The sequence below is a fragment of the Dipodomys spectabilis genome, unplaced genomic scaffold (genome assembly GCF_019054845.1).
Source record: "Dipodomys spectabilis isolate Male_0828 unplaced genomic scaffold, ASM1905484v1 ptg000049l, whole genome shotgun sequence".
NCBI classification, from domain to species: Eukaryota; Metazoa; Chordata; class Mammalia; order Rodentia; family Heteromyidae; genus Dipodomys; species Dipodomys spectabilis.
In genome coordinates this window covers 871,887-890,548 of record NW_024870726.1, presented here as the reverse complement: position 1 = coordinate 890,548, position 18,662 = coordinate 871,887, and the positions used below count along the sequence as shown (strand labels likewise).

General features: G+C 54.4%; 1 protein-coding gene across 2 annotated transcripts in view; it reads right to left on the bottom strand.

Annotated features, from left to right (window-relative positions):
* Positions 1-18,662, bottom strand: part of Agap1 (ArfGAP with GTPase domain, ankyrin repeat and PH domain 1) — a 474,515-nt gene that overhangs the window by 274,888 nt on the left and 180,965 nt on the right. For both annotated transcript variants that reach the window (XM_042678805.1, XM_042678806.1), the window contains exons 4-5: positions 4,591-4,676; positions 1,073-1,214 (exon numbers count right to left, since the gene is read on the bottom strand). In XM_042678805.1, the coding sequence (XP_042534739.1) occupies positions 1,073-1,214; positions 4,591-4,676 (228 nt within the window). The remainder of the gene's footprint in view (positions 1-1,072; positions 1,215-4,590; positions 4,677-18,662) is intronic.

The following is an 18,662-nucleotide window of genomic DNA, read 5'->3' as shown; positions in this document are numbered from 1 at the left end:
TCTGTATATGTTAAGAGATGGTTTAACCCACAGCAGGTGGAGCTAACAAGCAAGGAATTTTTGTTCTGTATCGCTGCCTCCTAGTGGCCACCAGAGGGCGCTGTGGGCACAAAGAACTTCTATCTGGTTTAGGTTCAACCTGCTTTTTGCTCCTTGGGTTTCAGCAGTAAGAGGAGCCACAAGGCACTGTTGTGCTTTCCAGGAGTCACGGGTGCTGTCCTTAAAGAGCCAATTCCAAGGTCCTAGCTAGCACAGTGGGAGGGTGCTGTCACTTCATGAGCAAGTCCCTACTTCTCAGCACATAAGCCCACTACCGACAGGCTCTGGGCAAGCCTGCACCTTCCTCTCAGGGCATCCTGAGCGCTACCTCAGTGGCGCTCTGTGCATGCCATCCACAGCCAGCTTCTCAGCGAGAGTGCGCTAACGGGAGGGCACGGGCCTGTATACCAGGTATGCAACACCTGGAGGATTCAGCAAAATCAGTGCATGAAAGAGCGGAAGGAATCATGAGATTTTTTAAGAACATGACTACTCTGTATGTCCTCACATTTCTGACAAAGCTGTCTGAAAGTGAATGTCATCTGCGCTCAGAGAATCCGAGGTGGTCCTGGGCTGCACCCAGGGGACCGCTCTACCACAGGGGCAGAGACCAAGAACCTGGACCGGAGGCTGACTCCAGGGCACGTTACTAAAAGGCCAGGTTTACAAGTGACCCAGAGGAAACCCAGAAATGGGCCCCACAGAAATGGGTTCTGCGCTCTCAAGCACAGATGAAAGCAACAGACCCCATGATGCTGACGGAGAGGACACAGCTAAACTCTAGTGTTCACGGCACACTGAAGGTTAAATAAGCTTACTTACTTTATTATAGTGAAAGCCTTTTGCTTATGAACTTTTTATAAAATAAGGTATTAGAAAACAACAGGGAACGAGTCTATTTTTTCTAAAGCACGTCTGTAGTTGCACTGTTTTGAGGTGGGTGGTTTGTGCACAGAATCAAATCAGGAAACCACACACAATGTGTGTGTCTTGTGGCTTCTCTATGCAGGAACTGCACACACTTAAAACTCACCCTGGGTCCCCACCAGCACGAGCGGGACCTCGCTGGTGTTCCGATAGTTGGCCATCCGGCTGTAGTAGTGGTAGACCGTCTGGAAACTGATCTCATCCTCCAAGCTGAAGACGAAGATGACCGCATCCACCCACATGGCAAACTGCAGAGAGGCAAGGCAGAGGGGGCGCTGAGTGGGGGTGCAGGTCGGAGGAGGAGGCCCCGGGGTCTCTGGGTCTTCTTCAGACCTGGGAGTGCCCGGATGGGGGACAGCCTCCAGGCTGGGTGTTACCACGGATGGTGGCTGCACCACGCACACCCATCGACAGAGCACACGCGGCTTCCCGGACCAGTGCTGCCGTTCCCGCCAGGCCCCTCTTCAGAGAGAGCCCACGCCCCTGCGTGCTCTGTGCCCCAGACAGGGCAGCAGCTCCTCTAGGGGCTGGAGATGTGGCTCAGGCGGTAGAGAGCCTGCCAATGAGGGTAAAACATCAGATAGTGAGTTTGAGTCCTGGTCGCTGGTGGTGGGGAGGGGGGGTGGAAAGAGAAAAAAGAAGGTTCCTCTGTGGGCCCTGGACTCCCCCCGTGAGGACAGGTGCTGAGCGTGGCCTGGCCCCCGGCCCCACACCGGCTCTTCCTTCCCAGTGCTGCACGCATCAATGGGCACCCAGCCCAAGAGTGCCCCTCTCCTGAGCCCCACCGCCTGCCCGGGACTTCCAGGCTCCCCACCACCCACTGCCCAGGGCTGCCACTGTGGGAGCAGCCCCTCGCCAGACAGAGGCCGGCCCCCGCCCAGAGCCCCTGCCAGGAAAGGATCACTTATTCTGGGGAAATCCACAGAAGTTGGACCCGTGTCTACTGGTCCTGCTCTGCCCTCACCCACCCTGGCAGGTGCTCCCGAGTTGTCTCCGGAGGAGGGGCCCAGGGTGTCTGTCTCCACCCCGCACCAAGACCTTCCTCGTCCCAAGTGAAATCTCATCCAACACCAAGACCTTCCTCATTCCAGGTGGAAAGGAAGCAACCAAGAAAAGCAACAAAAGAAAAAAATCCTGTTTGCATTCCCTAAAAAAGAAGCTTCAGTGCCTAGGTAAGTTTAGATGGCCCCTAAACCCCAGCAGATGCCGTAGGGGTTACCTCAATTTCCCCTTACAACTAAAAAACACGTCCACTCTTACATGAAGCAGCTATGCGACCAGCCCTTGAAGTCCTAAGGCTCTAAGGACACACATACGATCCATCGCAAGGGAGAGTGTGAAGCAGACCTGAGGGAGCTGCACGCTGCTCCAGAACTGGACGGGGGGGGGGGGGGGGGGGGGCGGCATCACCTTCCCATTCTCTCCACCTGGAGCTGTGCTTCCCCCCGCCAGCCCGCGAGGGAGGAGGGAGTGCTCCCAGCTCCCAGCACGGAAGCTGCACCCCTGAACCTCCACACACAGGAGGTGCTGGCCACGGCCTCTTCTCCCAGGAGGGCGCTGTGACAGCCCAGCACCTACACCAAAACTACACCCGACACTAAGAACAAGGTACACCCCACACTAAACACAAGGTACACCCACCTAAAAATGGGGAATGGGAAAAGGGGCCATTTTGAAAGAAAAACACAAGGCAGCTAAAGCAGCCAAGTTTCTGCTCTCCCCTGGCACCCCGTCAGCCACACAGGGCGCCGGAGCCCGTGTATGAGGCCGCACCTTCACGTACCGGCCATCAACACTCCACACGCCGGGAAGACGGGAAGACAGAAATCAGGCCTGTGGTTTTAAAAGGCTCTATCCTCCTATTCCCCAAGTCTGTGGAGCCCTTTAATCGGGGACAATTTCAGGCTAAATACTCCTGAGGAAGCGTGTGCCAGAATAACGGGCTGGTCCTCAGGGAAACTGAGTCAGCACTTCCTCATAGCCAGAGGCCAAGGTGACCTGCTAGGGGCCCCAGTTCTCGGCACTGCTGGGGTCGCTGGCAGCCACCTGGGGGCGCTACCCTGCCTTGGTGAAGGCCTCGGGATGCCAGCGTCCGCAGGAACACAGGCTGGTCCCCTCCAGGACTGACCTGCGCACTCTGGCCCAGGGGACACCCAGGGTCGCAGAGACAGGATTCTGCTTACACAATGAACTTTTTTTTTTTTTTTTTGTCGGTCATGGGACCTGAACTCTGGGCCTGGGTGCTGTCCCTCAGCTCTTCAGCTCAGGGTAAGCACTCTACCACTGAGCCACCCCCAGAATGAGCACTTTTGATGCACAATACTAAAGAAAAGAAGGGAAAAAAAGGAAGAAAGGAGGCAAATTTCCTGCCACGGGCCTTATTTTCTTAAAGCAATTCCTTAACTAATTATACCAACTAGTTAAAGAAGTAAAATGGCATTTTATCAAACATTATTTCATATTTTGGCATATTAAGGTCTGTTGAAGATAAATATTTTTAAATCTTAAAGAGATCTCAGAGGAAAAGCACCATTCGAGACAAAACACCAGACTTCTGAGCAGCACACCAGACCTCTGAGCAGCACACCAGATCACCTGAGCAGCATACCAGATCTCCTGAGCAGCATACCAGACCTCTGTCAGTACACCAGATCACCTGAGCAGCACACCAGACCTCTGAGCAGTATACCAGATCACCTGAGCAGCACACCAGGCCTGTCAGCACACCAGACTTCTGAGCAGCACACCAGACCTCCTGAGCAGCACACCAGATCACCTGAGCAGCACACCAGATCACCTGAGCAGCACACCAGATCTCCTGAGCAAGTACACCAGACCTCCTGAGCAGCATACCAGACCTCCTGAGCAGCACACCAGACCTCTGAGCAGCACACCAGACCTCTGAGCAGCACACCAGATCACCTGAGCAGCACACCAGATCACCTGAGCAGCACACCAGACCTCTGAGCAGCACACCAGACCTCTGAGCAGCACACCAGATCACCTGAGCAGCACACCAGATCACCTGAGCAGCACACCAGACCTCCTGAGCAGCACACCAGACCTCTGAGCAGCACACCAGACTTCTGAGCAGCACACCAGATCACCTGAGCAGCACACCAGATCACCTGAGCAGCACACCAGATCACCTGAGCAGCACACCAGACCTCTGAGCAGCACACCAGACCTCTGAGCAGCACACCAGACCTCTTTTGTGTGAATCGTCTTATAGTTCCATGCTGCACCTTCACGAGAAGAGGTGCTCCAGAAAGAACGCCAAGGAAGTCCTAAGTCTGCTTCCGCAACATCAACGGGACTCGCTACTCCTAGAGCACGGCTCCATTTGAACTAGAAACTCACAATGTCAACAAAACACCGAGCGGGACTAAGTCAGCTGAGACAGAGGACTCCCACACAGCACTCTTGTTTCCAGAATGCTCTCCTTCCAGGGACTGTCAAGGAAACCACCACACACTACCCTGCATGTGGGCTTTCAGTGGAGCCCAATGGTGCCAACACGGCTGCCAGTCACACAAACTGAGCTTTTGTGAAGGCACTTGACTCCTTTCTGGAAATGGCTCAGGAAGCTCAGGTCCAAAGCCGGCTTCAGCCTGAAATACTCACCTGTGCCTCTGGGGGGCCCCCTTCATCTCTAATCAGCAGCAGGTAGCTCTGTCCATCCACAACAATCTCCTTCTTGAACCTGCCACCTGCCACACAGAAAACATTATGTTATAGAAGAAAACCAGAGCAGGAGGGGGGCAGACAGACGTGGGCTTCGCTTGTGGAACAATACACTCTGGATGGCTGCCCTTGGGGCCGGCCGGCTGGGAGGGCTTAGGAGAGGATGTCAGATGTCTCCCACAGCCACTGAAATTTTAGAGCAATGGAACCCAGATTGAAACACGTGTTTGTTCATCTCTGATTAGCAGCTTTCCATGCAACCCCAGGCACACCTGGCTGAGAAGCATGGAATTTGTGTGCAGTCTTTATACGTAAATACATAAGTTCTCACACACTGGGAGAGAGAGAACACTCAAATTGTCTTTCCGGAGGGTTCACAAACTGAGAAATGTCATCTATGATGTCTGACAGATGAAGGGCAGGGAACCTGTATTCTCCTCAAGGGAAACCCAGTTCTTGAAGGGAACACACAGGACAGTATGAGGATGGTATCTCCAGATGCCGACTACCACACACGGGTTAGACAGAGCTACGGGATGGGATCTCCGCACGGGTGGAGACAGAGCGGTGCAGCTGACTGACGAAGAGGCGTTAGAGACCATGGGGTTAGCAGGAAAACACTGGGGCCTGCTGGAGCAGGGGGGAGCCCCGAGGGGCAGGGTGGGCTGGTGACAGCCCCTAGACACACCCGAGACTCAGGGCACCCTGGCTGCACCAGCAGGCCTGCATGGCGGGAAGGTGTTCGCCTCGGGCTTCAGTACCGAGTGGCCTCTAGGTGGCCCTTAGGGTTCTCAATCTTGTGAGAAAGGAACACCCGGTTTCTTGCTCTCCTGGGCTGATGCCTCCCCAAAGGCCCCACTGGACCCTCCGCCTAACAGAATTCCAGAGAACAACTAGGCCAGGGCCCCATGGAGTCTCACGGGCGCCCTCCCCTGGGGGATAGAAATCCACCCAGAATTCCAGGTCTATGCTATTTCAGTGCCCACGAGTGCAAGTGAGGCCCCACCCCAAACCCGAGGTGTGCAGGCCACCAGAGGGACGGTACCACCTGGGCTGGGGCGGTGGGCTGCTCTCCCCCAGTGGCTCCCACCCAACTAGCTCGGTCACCAGCCTAACCTTCTGTTTCAGGTCAGGAAGTGCTTGCTTTGTTTACAGTGCTCAATGAAAAAACCCAGGGAAACCTTCCAGCATTACAATAAAGCAGGTGAGCTGTGTCGGGGGTCCCCACCGCTGAGGAAGGAGCCTAGAAGAGGACTCCATGGGAGGCGCTAGGTCAGGACAGCAAGCCACACCAGTGAGTCTCGGCTGCAGGAAGGACCAGAGCTGCGGTCCAAACTGCAATGTTTGTCATTGCGAAGGGAGCACACCCCTTCTGTGGGGCGGCGTCCCCCCGACACAGGCAAAGGTCTCCCGGGTGCCAGGCCAACCCGGAGGCAGCCCCTCCGCTGGCGGGGCTACACGCGGGGACGGCCAGTGTTGCTGACGGTCTCCGAGTGCGGCCGCTGGCTTCCAGGTGTGCCACACCTGGCACTTAATAAACTGCTTACAGGAGGATGACGTGCTCAAGCGGAGACGGTAATGAATATCACGTCCCTATTTTTGGTTTTTTAGAAAGAGATGCTGGAATCTGGCTCTTTTTCAGAGGTGGGGATGGAATTCAACTTGTAAAACAAACAAATAAAAAACTCTGAAAAGCAAATGTTTTCCCTTACCCCATGATCCTAAAGATCTGCCTCTCCAGCCGTAACCCAAAAGGCACCTGGGTGTGGCTGAGAGCCGCAGCGGCACTGCCCAAGAAACACCTACTATGGGATGGGGTGTGCGACTCAGACCATGGGGCGCAGGCATCTGAGACCCTCTGGCCACAGGAAGGGATCCCAGACAGGTCACAGACTCCACGTTTGGCAGAGGGTTCCAGGCCGTCCCGGGACGGGACTGGCTGGCCACTCTCTGCCCCTCTCCTTTCTACAGTCCTAGAGACCGAGGGAAGTCGAGTTTCCTGGTGGGCAGTGAGGGCCGCCCCAGAGCCTCCCAGGAAGGCTTGTCCTCAGGTTCCACCGGGCATCCCGACAACCTCCACAACCAAGAAGTCCTTGCCAGGTTTTCACACGACACAAACCGTCCAGTCCCAGAGTTCACGTGCACGGCACCTGCCACCACCTGCTACGCGCTGAGCTGGGGGAGCGCTGGGCGTCCCCGCTGCATCAGACGGTGCCCACAGCGATCTCGCCTCCACCCCGACTCCAGCCACCCATATGCCAACCCACACACTGCACTGCGTGTGAACTGGGCTGAGAGCCTGGAACATGCAACCCGCCCGCCCCCAACACAGTCCCAGAGGGATGGCAGGTGCTGCTACATCCCCAGAAGACGTCCACCTGCCTGAGGAAGACACCTGCAGAGGCACGGGTGAGGGAGAGCAGGGAGACAGGGTGGAGGCACAGGCAGAGGGACTGCAAGGGGAACTGGAGGGTGGGGTCAACGCAGGACTGGAGGGAGGGCGGGGTGGATGACAGGACTGGAGGGAGGGTGGGGTGGACGGAATGGAGGGGGATGGAACGGAGGAGGGAGGGGGGAGGGGATGGGGCAGGGGGAATGGACTAGAGGGAGGATGGGGTGGATGGCAGGACTGGAGGGGGAATGGGTGGACTGAAGGGGATGGGGGATAGAATGGAGGGAGGACTGGGGGATGGAATGAAGGGGGATGGATGGCAGGATGCTTCTGCCCTACTCCATTTCCCAAGGGAGCTGGTGGCTTGAGCGCTGCATGGGTACAGGGATTAGGCCACCAGGCTCAAGCCCTGTCCTGCCCTTTCTGGCTGGAGGACGTCAGTGAGCTTCCAGTGCCAGAGTCCTGGCCTGTGAGGCGGCGCAGGCAGGCACAGGGGTTTCCTTCCCGTGTGATGAGAAAACTCACCAGAGCGCCTGCACCGGAGCGGCCCCACCCCCGAGCCTCGCTGGCTCCCTTCAAGAAGCCCCGTCCCCTCTCAGCTAGGTTCTGGACCAGAAACTGCCTGCCCCTGCCCACCCCAGCCTCATCTCCCCCTCACACCCTCCGCCTCTCCCCACCCCCAGACTCCATCTTCCCCTTCCCACCTCACCCACCCCAGCTTCCATCTCCCCTGTGCCCTCATGCGGTCCAGCCTTGCTATCTCCTCTACTAGCACTCCACATCCACATGGTCTTGCATGTGGCTGTTTACCCTGGACCTAGGGTCCCCTTAGCTCCAGCTTGTGCCCCGAGCCCACGCTATAGCCTGGGAGTTTCCATACACTGTGTACACAAAGTAGCCCCACCCCAGCCTGATGGATACTAGGGTTCAACCTTCAGGTGTGATCTTTCCACCTCTGCCCTCTGAATAGCAGGATTAAAGACATCAGTACACGCTTGACCCACTTGAGGGTGTGTGAGACAGGGTTTATGTAGCTCATGTTGGTCTCAAACTTGTCATTTTCCTAGACCAGCTTCCCAAGTGCTAGGTGAGCATGTCTGCACACCACAAGGGGTAGCTCACTTTAAAGCCTGTCTTCTGCCGGCACTGGTGGCTCACGCCTGTAATCCTAGCTACTCAGGAGGCTGAGATCTGAGGATCATGGTTCAAAGCCAGCCCGGGTAGGTAAGTCTGTGAGACTCTTACCACCAGAAAAAAAACCCAGAAGTGACCCTGTGGCTCAAGTGGTAGAGTGCTTGCCTTGAGCTGAAGAACAAAGCCCAAGCCCAGAGTTCAAGACCCACAACCGACAAAAAAATAAAAAGCTAAAAAAATAAATAAACCTGTGGTCTGCCTGCCTGAGTGTGGCCTTTGTGAGGGCGGTCCTGACACGCGGCTGGCTCGGTCACCTGTGTCAGGAAAGATGTGCGGAGCAGACCACACGAGACGGTGGCCGGCCTTGGATACCAGGACTCTGCAGCTGAGAGATGGAAGCAGAGCCCGGCCTCTGCTGAAGCCAGTGGAGGTCAGCAGGTGCGGCACAGCTCGGCACAGCTCGGCACGGCGAGCAAGGAGATGAGCAGAGCTCAGCAAGGCGCGGCCTGACACTGTGAATGGCGTTTTCCCGGCCACAGCATCATGAGTTCACCTCATCTGGGCAAGCAGCATCGAGAGGCAGCATCTCGCTGGAGCTCAATCTCCAGTGCAATTTATTAGGTTTCTGGGTCACCCCGAAACGGGTTTGAGAGTACTCGGGGAGCCCGACAGCTGCCCCTGCCTTGCTGTGCGTGGCCTGGGTCCGCAGCAAATCCACAGGGTTGCGTGCTTTCTCCTGCAGCCGAAGAAAAGCAGGTGAGCAGCGGACCGCACCGCGAGGAAACCGCAGACCAGGAAGAAAGGGCACCATTGTTTCTTTTGCTTTTAAGCACTTTCCGGAAGCCACAGGGGATTGAGCGGCTGCTATTTGGGCCTCACTCTGTGGGGAGCAGCTAGCTCTGGAGTGCCCGGCTACAGGGGAAAGGGGTTCCTTCTGCATCTGGCTCATCTGGGAAGGTGCAGCTGTGCGTTAGCTGTCCCAGCCAGTGTTCCCTCTGCTTGGGGGCGGGGGGGAGAGTGCCGGGGGAGGGAGGGAGGAAGGGGGCAAGGGGATTTCCCATTCAAAAAAAAAAAGAGCCATTGGGAATAATCGCTGGCACGGAAGTTTGACATTTCTGCTTCTACCGTTTTCACTAAGTGGACTACAGCCAGGGAGAGTGGCTCACAGCTCCCCAAGCCACGGATTGTGGGGACAGGACAGGGCGCCTCTTCACTCGAGGGCGCATGCTCTCTTCTCCCCTAACATCCCTACCGTTCCTCACGGCATCTCGGGACACAAACATGGCGGAAGTCCAGATCCAGACTCGGAGGCCTGCTGTCCTGTGGGGGAAGGGCAAGGCCCCCGTCTAGTTCCTACTCCTCCCCAGCCCTCCTCTCGGCCTGTGAGCATCAGTCGTGACAATTCCTGCAGAAACACGTCGGGAAATGAGCCTGGTGGTCTGTGTGTGGCTTCCGGCCCCCTCCCAAACAGGCCAGGCCCACCCACCAGTGTGCTGCGTAGGGCCTCAAGAAGCCCTGCCCACAGCTGTCCCCCTCTGCTGTGGATGCTGAGCCTCATGCGTTCACACACACGCGAAGGCGGTGAACTTCTAAGGGGAGAAGCTCATTTGTGGAACGTGCTGCTTCCCTTCTTGCCAGAAACGTAAGGCGCGCGCGGCGCAGCACAGCATAGCATGGCACAGCGCCAGACTGTGGTTTACTGAAACAGAGGCCGACCCCTCCTCCAGGTGAGGGAGGAGGAGGGACACAAAGACAGGCCCTTGGTCTCCTCCAGACTCGCCTGGCAAACCTCTCCCACAAGCCTCCCTTTCACTGGCCAGTGCCGAGGTAAGGCAGAAGACCATCTGTGATGCTACAGCTCCCCGGCTATCTGCAGCAGGTGCACAGAGAGTTACGGTGAAGAGGGCTGCAGGCCTTTGTTTCTCTCTAAAGGAGCATAAAACACACTAACTCAGGACTGCACAAAGCTGTTTTAACTACAATCAATTTAGCTCTTTGATAAAAATGCTGCAATTTATGGGCACTGAGGGCGTTCATAATTCAAATTCTACACTGTGACATTTAAAAGGTATTTTGGACAATTTATTATTTTTACACTGGGAAAATGGTTCATAGTTACCTACTAGTTAACAAAACTTCAACCAAATCAGATTTTATTTCCTCTTCAACTTGAAAAAAAATTCTTACACTGGAAATAAGGGATGAGGAAAACAGTGTGCTGAGAGAGTCAGCTTCCCTGCGGTGCTATGCTTGTGAGGAAGAGGACACACACTGGCCCCAGCACACGGAGGAGGCAGACTGTCCTTCCATTCCTAACACAAGGGGTGGTGGGAGAAGGGGAGACAGCACAGCCAGACTAAGTGTGCAGCTCTGGTGCGCCTGCGCGAGCATCCAGCCCTGTGGATGTCAGAAGTGGAAGGGACCAAAGCCTTGTCTCCTCTGTCCCCAGGCCAATGAGCAGAGCTAGGAAGGCCTGGAGGCGAATGGCAGGGACAGCTCCCTGGAGACAAAGACAACGCCTGTGTTCATGAGGGAGCCGGGAAAGTGACCCTCCCACTGAAGAGGAAGGAGGATGGTATTCTCCCGCCAGGCCAGGAGAAAGAAACTGGGTGGGGGAGTGCCAGCAATGCCCACGAGGGCAGAGCACCCAGACCGAGCAAACCGCCAGTGTTTGGAGAATAGGAGGAGCCAGCCAGACACGTACACCATCTACACAGCGCGAGGATGCCGGGAAGCACCCGCCCAGGCCTGAGGCCCGATAAGGGGCTCAGCTCTGCTCCTGCCCTCTGTCCCCTGGCGGCAGGTGGACACAGAGCGGCTTCTGCAAGCAGGAATGTGGGTGACTAAGCCAGTTGAGGGAATCTCTCCACCTTTCTCTCTCTACCATTCTCTCTCCCACCACAGAAGCAAGGTGGCAGGACCTCCCAATGCGCATGTGTGATGCAGAGGGAATGAAAGGAACTTTCCCAGGATCGGCCACTCCCATCTACCTGTGGCCCCACTTAAAACAAACCTGACCAGTATACACACCCCAAAAGGTGTCGAGAGAGAAAAGAAAATGTCATGGCAGAGATGCCCAAGGGGGAGAAATGAAGGGAAAGGACCAGACGTCCCACGGAGGGGGCGGGGAGAGAGGAAGAAGTAGCCCAATAGCAGAGCCAGTGGAGGGAAAGCCAAATATGAGTGGCCAAAGGGAGCCCTTTACAAGCGCTTCCACTCTGGTGCAACCTGAGTGAAAACTGAAATTCCTGTCTGTGAGAACAGGCCAGCATCGGTGCAGGAGAGCTGACCGATAAAACCTAAAGGTGAACAGCAGATGGGACAAAGCCGGGAGCTGAGAAACACACAGGACAGGCTTCAACAGTCACAGCTGCGCTCAGGAGGCTGAAAGCATTTATAGACAGCAGACAAGCGTACCAAGAGGGCCGGGGCTCCCTGACTTCAAATGCCAGCACCAGGGAGCACAGCTCTCTGAAATGTGAGAAGAGCCACGAGGCCTCACTACAGATATGCAGACGTGGGCCTGGGTTCTTAGTGGAAACCAGCAACCTCTGGTGCTGCGTTAAAAAACAGCACCTATGTGTAACTGTTCTTTGACACTAGTTCAGTAATAACCAACCCACACTCTCAAGTGTGTGCTTCACACTCAAGGAATATTAAGCTCACAGACATGTGGGAAAATGCCTGTGCAGTGCAGAAGCTGCTGCAGGGCCAAGGCTGCAAAGTGCTGAGTTGTAGCTCCAAACACCCATCCTGCAAACTACAAGACAAGCACCCCCGGCCTTCCCAGCCTTCTCATGAGTGACAGGCCAAGCAACAAGCTGGGTCCCAAGCTGCACAATCCGCGTGTGCTATGGAAGGCTGTGGATGAAGCAGAAGGAATGGGGTGGGGGGGCTGCCTTTGTGGCTCAACCTGTCAGGTATTTTCACTAGAGTACGCTGAGGTACACATGGGCCACTTATCTGAATAGATCAGGTATTCTTGACACTACAGGAGAAAAAAAAAAAAAAAGGATGAAAAACGCAAAGTCAGGGACAAGCGCCAGTGGCTCACACCTGTAATCCAGCTACTCAAGAGGCTGAGATCTGAGGATCACAGTGAGAATCCAGCCCAGGCATCAAAGTCCACCAGACTACCACCCACAACTGGCAGAGGTGAGACACTGCGGGGCCCTATGCCTGGGGCCTCTCAGGCTCAGCCAACCTCTGTGGACACAGCAGCTCCTCGAGGACCAGCAGGACAGCCCAGGCTGGAGTCTGTCACAGGGCGTGTGGCCCCAGCAGCACACACACACACACACACACACACACACACACACACACACACACACACACACACACACACACACACGAACTAATTACCTGAGACCAAGGAAGCCGCCCGTGCTCCAGAGGACACACTCCGGTAGCTCACCTCACCACCATCACGGTCACCTCTACGACCACTTCCTCCTCCCTCTGAAGCCCATCTCCAGTGCTGGCACTGCACTTAGGACCGTCAGGAGCCTGGAGTCTCCAGCCTGCCTTCATGGTCCCTCTCCTCTGGCTGCCCCACCTGGTTGCATAAAAGACCCACCAACAGAGCCGGGTACAGTGGCTCAGGCCTGTAGTTTCAACTACTCAGGAGGAGGATTGCAGTTGGAGGTCAGGCAAAAAATTAGGGAGGCTTCTAGTTCAACCAACAAGCTGGGCGTAGAATTAAGGCCCAAGGCTAACCTGGGTCAATTTTAAAAATACTCAACTAAAGTAAAAGAGAGCCAGTGGCATAATTCAATGTTAGGTCATCTGGCTACAAGCATGACTCCCTGAGTTCAAACTCCAGTGCCATCCAAAAAAGAAAAGAAATAACAGAGTTACTCCAGGTACCCAGGCCTGGACCGCGGCAGTTCCTGTCCAGGTCCTGTGCCTCAGACAGCGTACGCCAGCCCCGGCCACCTGCCACACAAACTGTGCAGGTCCTGTGCCTCACAGCGTACGCCAGCCCCTGCCACCTGCCACACAAACTGTGCAGGTCCTGTGCCTCACAGCGTACGCCAGCCCCGGCCACCTGCCGCACAAACTGTGCAGGTCCTGTGCCTCACAGCGTACGCCAGCCCCGGCCACCTGCCACACAAACTGTGCAGGTCCTGTGCCTCACAGCGTACGCCAGCCCCTGCCACACAAACTGTCCAGGTCCTGTGCCTCAGACAGCGTACGCCAGCCCCTGCCACCTGCCACACAAACTGTGCAGGTCCTGTGCCTCAGACAGCGTACGCCAGCCCCTGCCACCTGCCACACAAACTGTGCAGGTCCTGTGCCTCACAGCGTACGCCAGCCCCTGCCACCTGCCACACAAACTGTGCAGGTCCTGTGCCTCACAGCATACGCCAGCCCCGGCCACCTGCCACACAAACTGTGCAGGTCCTGTGCCTCACAGCATACGCCAGCCCCGGCTCACCTGCCACACAAACTGTCCAGGTCCTGTGCCTCACACAGCGTACGCCAGCCCCTGCCACCTGCCACACAAACTGTCATTTCAGCACAGCAGTTTCACTCAGCTGCTAGCCATTTTCTCTCTTCTGTTTGTGACAGTATTAACTTTTCGCATGTGTATGTGTGGGCCAATTATAAGATTTGAACTCAGGGCCTGGGCATTGTCTCTGAGGTTTTATGCTCAAGGCTACCACTTGAGTCATAGCTCATACCTCCACTTCTTTTTTTTTGGTAATCAATTGGAGATCAGAGTCTCAGACTTTTTAGGACAGGCTGGCTTCAAACTACAAACCTCAGATCTCAGCCTCCTGAGTAGCTAGGATGACAGCCACCAATGCCCAGCTGTTAATACAACCCAAAAAGTCAATACAGTTTTTAAGCAGTCCATATCTAGGACTGGCCCCGTGTGCTGGCCGTGGGGACACATCCACCAAGCACGGCCCAGTACCAGCCCCAGGGCAGGGAGCAGCAGTCCACAGCCTGCCCTTCCAGCATCGGAACTGCCAAAGACTCCTTCCCAATGCAGCCATTCTGAAAGCCTTCCCGGACAGGGGAAGGGTTAAAGCTGTAATCTGGTTTGCATTTCTGGTGTGGGTAAAGCGCAGATGAGTTTATTAGGCTAAACAACTGGAGCATATGCAAATGCCCTCCTCCTTTGTAGGTTATGGCAGCTGTGTACAGATGGATCTGTACACGAATGCATACATGTGCAAATGCACACAGGTGCACATGCACACATATGCATGTGATCAACTCCCACAGGACATGCCAGGTGGAGGCCAGGCTCGTGGCCCTGGTACTTTACCTGAGTGCTCCTGAGCGCTGCTCTACCCTGACCTCACTGCCACGTGCTGTCCTTCCCCGCCTCTCCCTGCATCCTGGCCCTGGGCCCTGTGGGAAGTGAGGCTGGCCACACATTGGTCCTGCAGCAGCAGCAGCAGCAGCAGGACACAGCAGAGAGCACCCCCAGAGAGCACCCAGCAGTGGAACCCCTAACAGTCGGGACTGGGCTGCATGCTGTACTTTGAAGCAGATTCCTGGCCTCTTCTGAAGGGTAAATCCCTCTCCTCAAACCACAGCAACCACAGCCCTGAGGCTGGAACCCCTTTCTCCCTCTGTCCACCTGCCTCACGAGATACCTCCCACCCCACCTTTTCTTTCCTCTTCTCCTTATCCTGAGTCTGGCTTCACTGCAGCACTTCTCCCTTTCTGTAGAACCTTCCAGGCAAAACCTCCCAGCCCCAGTCAGACTGTCTACATTAGAGCTCTCTCCTGAGCAACTCCAGCTCCTTTTCTTAGAACCCCTAAAACAACTGATGGGAGGAGGTGTTATGGTAGTGAGTAAAGACAAAAGAGTGACAGAAAAGGTGTTACAAGCCATCTCTTTAAGACCCAAACAATGCAGAACAGCCTGAAGACAATGCTTTTCTGCTCTCATGGATCAAGAAAGAACTTGTACAAAAAGGTCCCAACTTATACCCTGAGTCTATAAACGCTAAGAGAGATATTTGCCAAGGGTGCTTTGGGGAAGAGTGCAAACAGTACTGTTTGCACCCGGGATCCCACAATGCAAACTCAGAATAATGTAGCCTGTTCATCAGGACAAAGTCACATTACACAGCACCCAAGCACAAAGTCTGTGCCACAGAGGACACAGGGATGGGATCTGACCCGCCCCAGTCACTTTTCTAGGGTTTAATTTCTCAACAGTTTTCTGTGACACTCCTACTCAATAGGTAAACTAAGTCCACCTCAATGCCTAATGGACTAGCCAATCAAAATATCTCCTCCAAAAAAGGCAAAGGTGATTGGTTCCAGATGAAAATGTGATTAAAAAAAAAAAAAAACGAGGCCAATCAGAGCAGCCCCAGTCTTCAGTTGGAGCTGCCGAGGAACATCCATCTTTTTCTCATCAGGCCCGAGCACTAAGCATCCCATGGCCACAGAGGCAGCAGGGAAGGGCTTGAGCATAAGCTGCACTCAGGCAGGAGAGGGGAGAGAGAGGCTCTGTGTGAGCCTGAGGGTCATTCGAAATCCATCCCCTGGCCGTTCCAGATGTGTAGGCTGGTGGATCCCACCGCTGCCTGTGCCCAATCAAGCTGGTGGATTTCCCGTACACTCAAGGAGATGTAGACAGATACAGAGAATCTGACCCTTTGGGCTTCCAATCAGAGCAGGTCGCTATCGTAACAAGTGGAAGGTAGGTATGCTGCCACAGGTTCTCAGCCAGTGTGGTTGAACTAAAAGACACAGCAGACACAAACCACAGATCCAGGTAAAAATGTGTGATCGTGGTTCAGGTCTGACAGATCTGACGACTGCATTAATCTTCAAATGAAGGCGGTCTACTTGCAGCTCTAGAAACACCCATAGAGGTAAAATTTCGACAGAAATTTTAAATATAAAACGTTATATAAATATAAAATACGTAAAATTTTCTAAACATTGGTCTGCTTTTTCCTGTTGGAGAATGGTTTGAAAACATCTGATGTCACAAGGATCTGAGGAGAGCAGCAGCTGTGTTTGTGGCGAGTTCTGCGCTATTTCTGGGCTCTGGGAGTCCCTGGCCTAACAGCTAGCAGCCTGGAGGAGCTCGGTTCTTTTCTCTTGCTGGCAGCCGTCAGCAGGCCTGCTCTGGTTTGAGTGCTCCCAGAATCTCACCTGACCAGGTATAAATCACTTCCTTGAATTACAGTTATTTATCCAGAAACAGCTTCTCCTTGGAATGTACATGTCAACTGCAGGCCCAGTGCCCAGCGTTCAGAAAGCTATGGATTTCTTGTCGAATTAATGCTAATGCGTGGGTCAAAACATTGTGACTTCCCAACAACTGATAAATACATTGTGTCCTGCCAGACTTGTCAATGCAAGAAACATGACAAACTCCCTATGCTCATTTTACAACCCCCGTTCCTTGTTCAAAATCAAACAAAACAAACCAGTCTCTCAAAGTGTTCTGGTAACATTCTTGTAAGAAATCTAGCGTCCTTCCAGCCTTCAGCCACATCTCCTGGCTTGCACACAGCTTGAGGGCCGAAGGGCTGAGCTGCAGTCAGCTGCACACGGGAGAACAGCGCCCAAGGCGAGTGAAATTTTCAGAAGGGCGGAGCTGGTATCTGGACTTACCACGGAAAATAGCAGAAATGAACCATTAATGGACTGGAGTCTTGCTTATAGTCCTTGTTAGAAAGTTCTGGTACTCTTACCATCACTTTCTCAGGAGTAACAAATTCACGTTAAAAATCCAGAATGGCTAGACTTCAAAACAACTCTGATTTTATTAGAATTGTACAGGTTTTTGTTTTCCAGGGGAACATTAAACAGAACACTTTTAGAAACAAGCGCTCACATCTGTGGAGCAGTGGTAGCTGACAAAGTTGGTTTTTTGTTTTAAATAAGTTTACTGGATTTGGAAAAGGTTCTTGGAGCTGACAGCTTAAACGCATTTCAGGGTCTCAGAGAATCACGCTGGGTGTTTACCACGTGGTTTGTTTCTAAGAGACTAAGTAAACATGCATTAACAAATATTTGCAATCCACGTGCTGCTGAGAGCACGTTCACAGTCCTGATGCTGGGCACATCTGTTAGGAAACAATTCCTGGCCAAGTCCTGGAGGGCGGGGTGGGGGGAGCAGTCCTGCACACAGACAGCGGGCCTACAGGCAACTGCAGGGCCAGAAACAGGAAGTTCATAGGACATGGGATGGCAGCAGCCAAGAAAAAGCAACACAAATAAAGCACAGAGGGAGCCGGAGGCCTCCGAGTCTCCACTGCACCGGCCTCCCCTCTGCGACACTGGAAAGCAGAGGATGGGGCACTGTCCTCACTCCATCTCCCCACCAGCCCGGCACCCAGTGTCTGTCCCTCACAGACAATACTGCTCTGGTGCCTCGCACAGCTTGGCCCCCCGTGAGGTGTGGGCAGGAGCCCGAGCTAGGAAGGCCGGTGAGAGGGGGTCAGCCTACTTTACACTGTTGTTTTCTGTTTTCCAACTATAGGGTGGGCTCCCCAGCAAACGGCTCATGGAGTCGAGCTTCCCTTGGGGTGGCTAGAATAACCTACTGAGTCTGGGAAGTCCATTCAGTATAGGACGGCCTCATGTGCTGAGCTGTCCACCACTAGGAATCCAGGAACAACACTTGGAGCATAAGCAGGGGCCAGCATTCTAGGCTGGAAGTCCCATCTCTAAGCACAGGGGAAGGCTGGGGCTGCTGGCACAGGAGAGGAAGGGACTGTTAAGACTCCAGGTGTGACAGGCCCACGCAAGGACGACACCCCTTCCTCCAAGGGCCAAATGCTGGAGCAAGTCTATCAACACGGTGGATCCCTGAGCCTTGCTCAACGCCAGGCTAGAACCGAGTGTCTCACACATATTGCTCTGTTTAGTGCTTCGCTCAGCTGTGAAGCAGGGAAGAGAATGCTGAGGTTCAGGAGCTGACAATGCCCAGTGTCACAAGACTAGCAGTGGCTGATACAGGCTGAGGCCCCAACCTGCACCAGCCCCAGGTGAGCACAGCCATCGGCGGCCCCTCTGCGTTCCCTCTGCATTGTAGGCAAGACCAAGTCTTGGTGGTAAGGTGGGAGGGAGGTCCTCCTGCATCCCAGCATGCCTCGGGTCACTTGGCTCTAGCAAGTGACCAGTAACAGCACCGCCTTTCCTAGCGTCTCTATCAAACTCTGACAGAAACCAACACGACACTGGGCTCTTCTCAGAGAAGAAAAGAATGAGGTCCTTCTGGTGTGCTTGCGCATGCTTTCTCTCTCCTTCTACCTCCCTGGTCTCAATACAAAAAAAAAAAAAAAAGACTGAAAAACTTCCTATATCCTAGTCTCGAGAGTTTGCTTTCTACTTTGAGTTACAGGCACCTCTTCTCTCAGAGCCGGCTGTCTGCACCTGTGGGCACGTCCATGATCCAACCAACCACAGGTCAAGAGAAGTGCACCTGTACTGGACATGCACACCCTTTCCCTCATCAGTACTTACTAGGCAGCACAGAGCACCCACTTACACATGC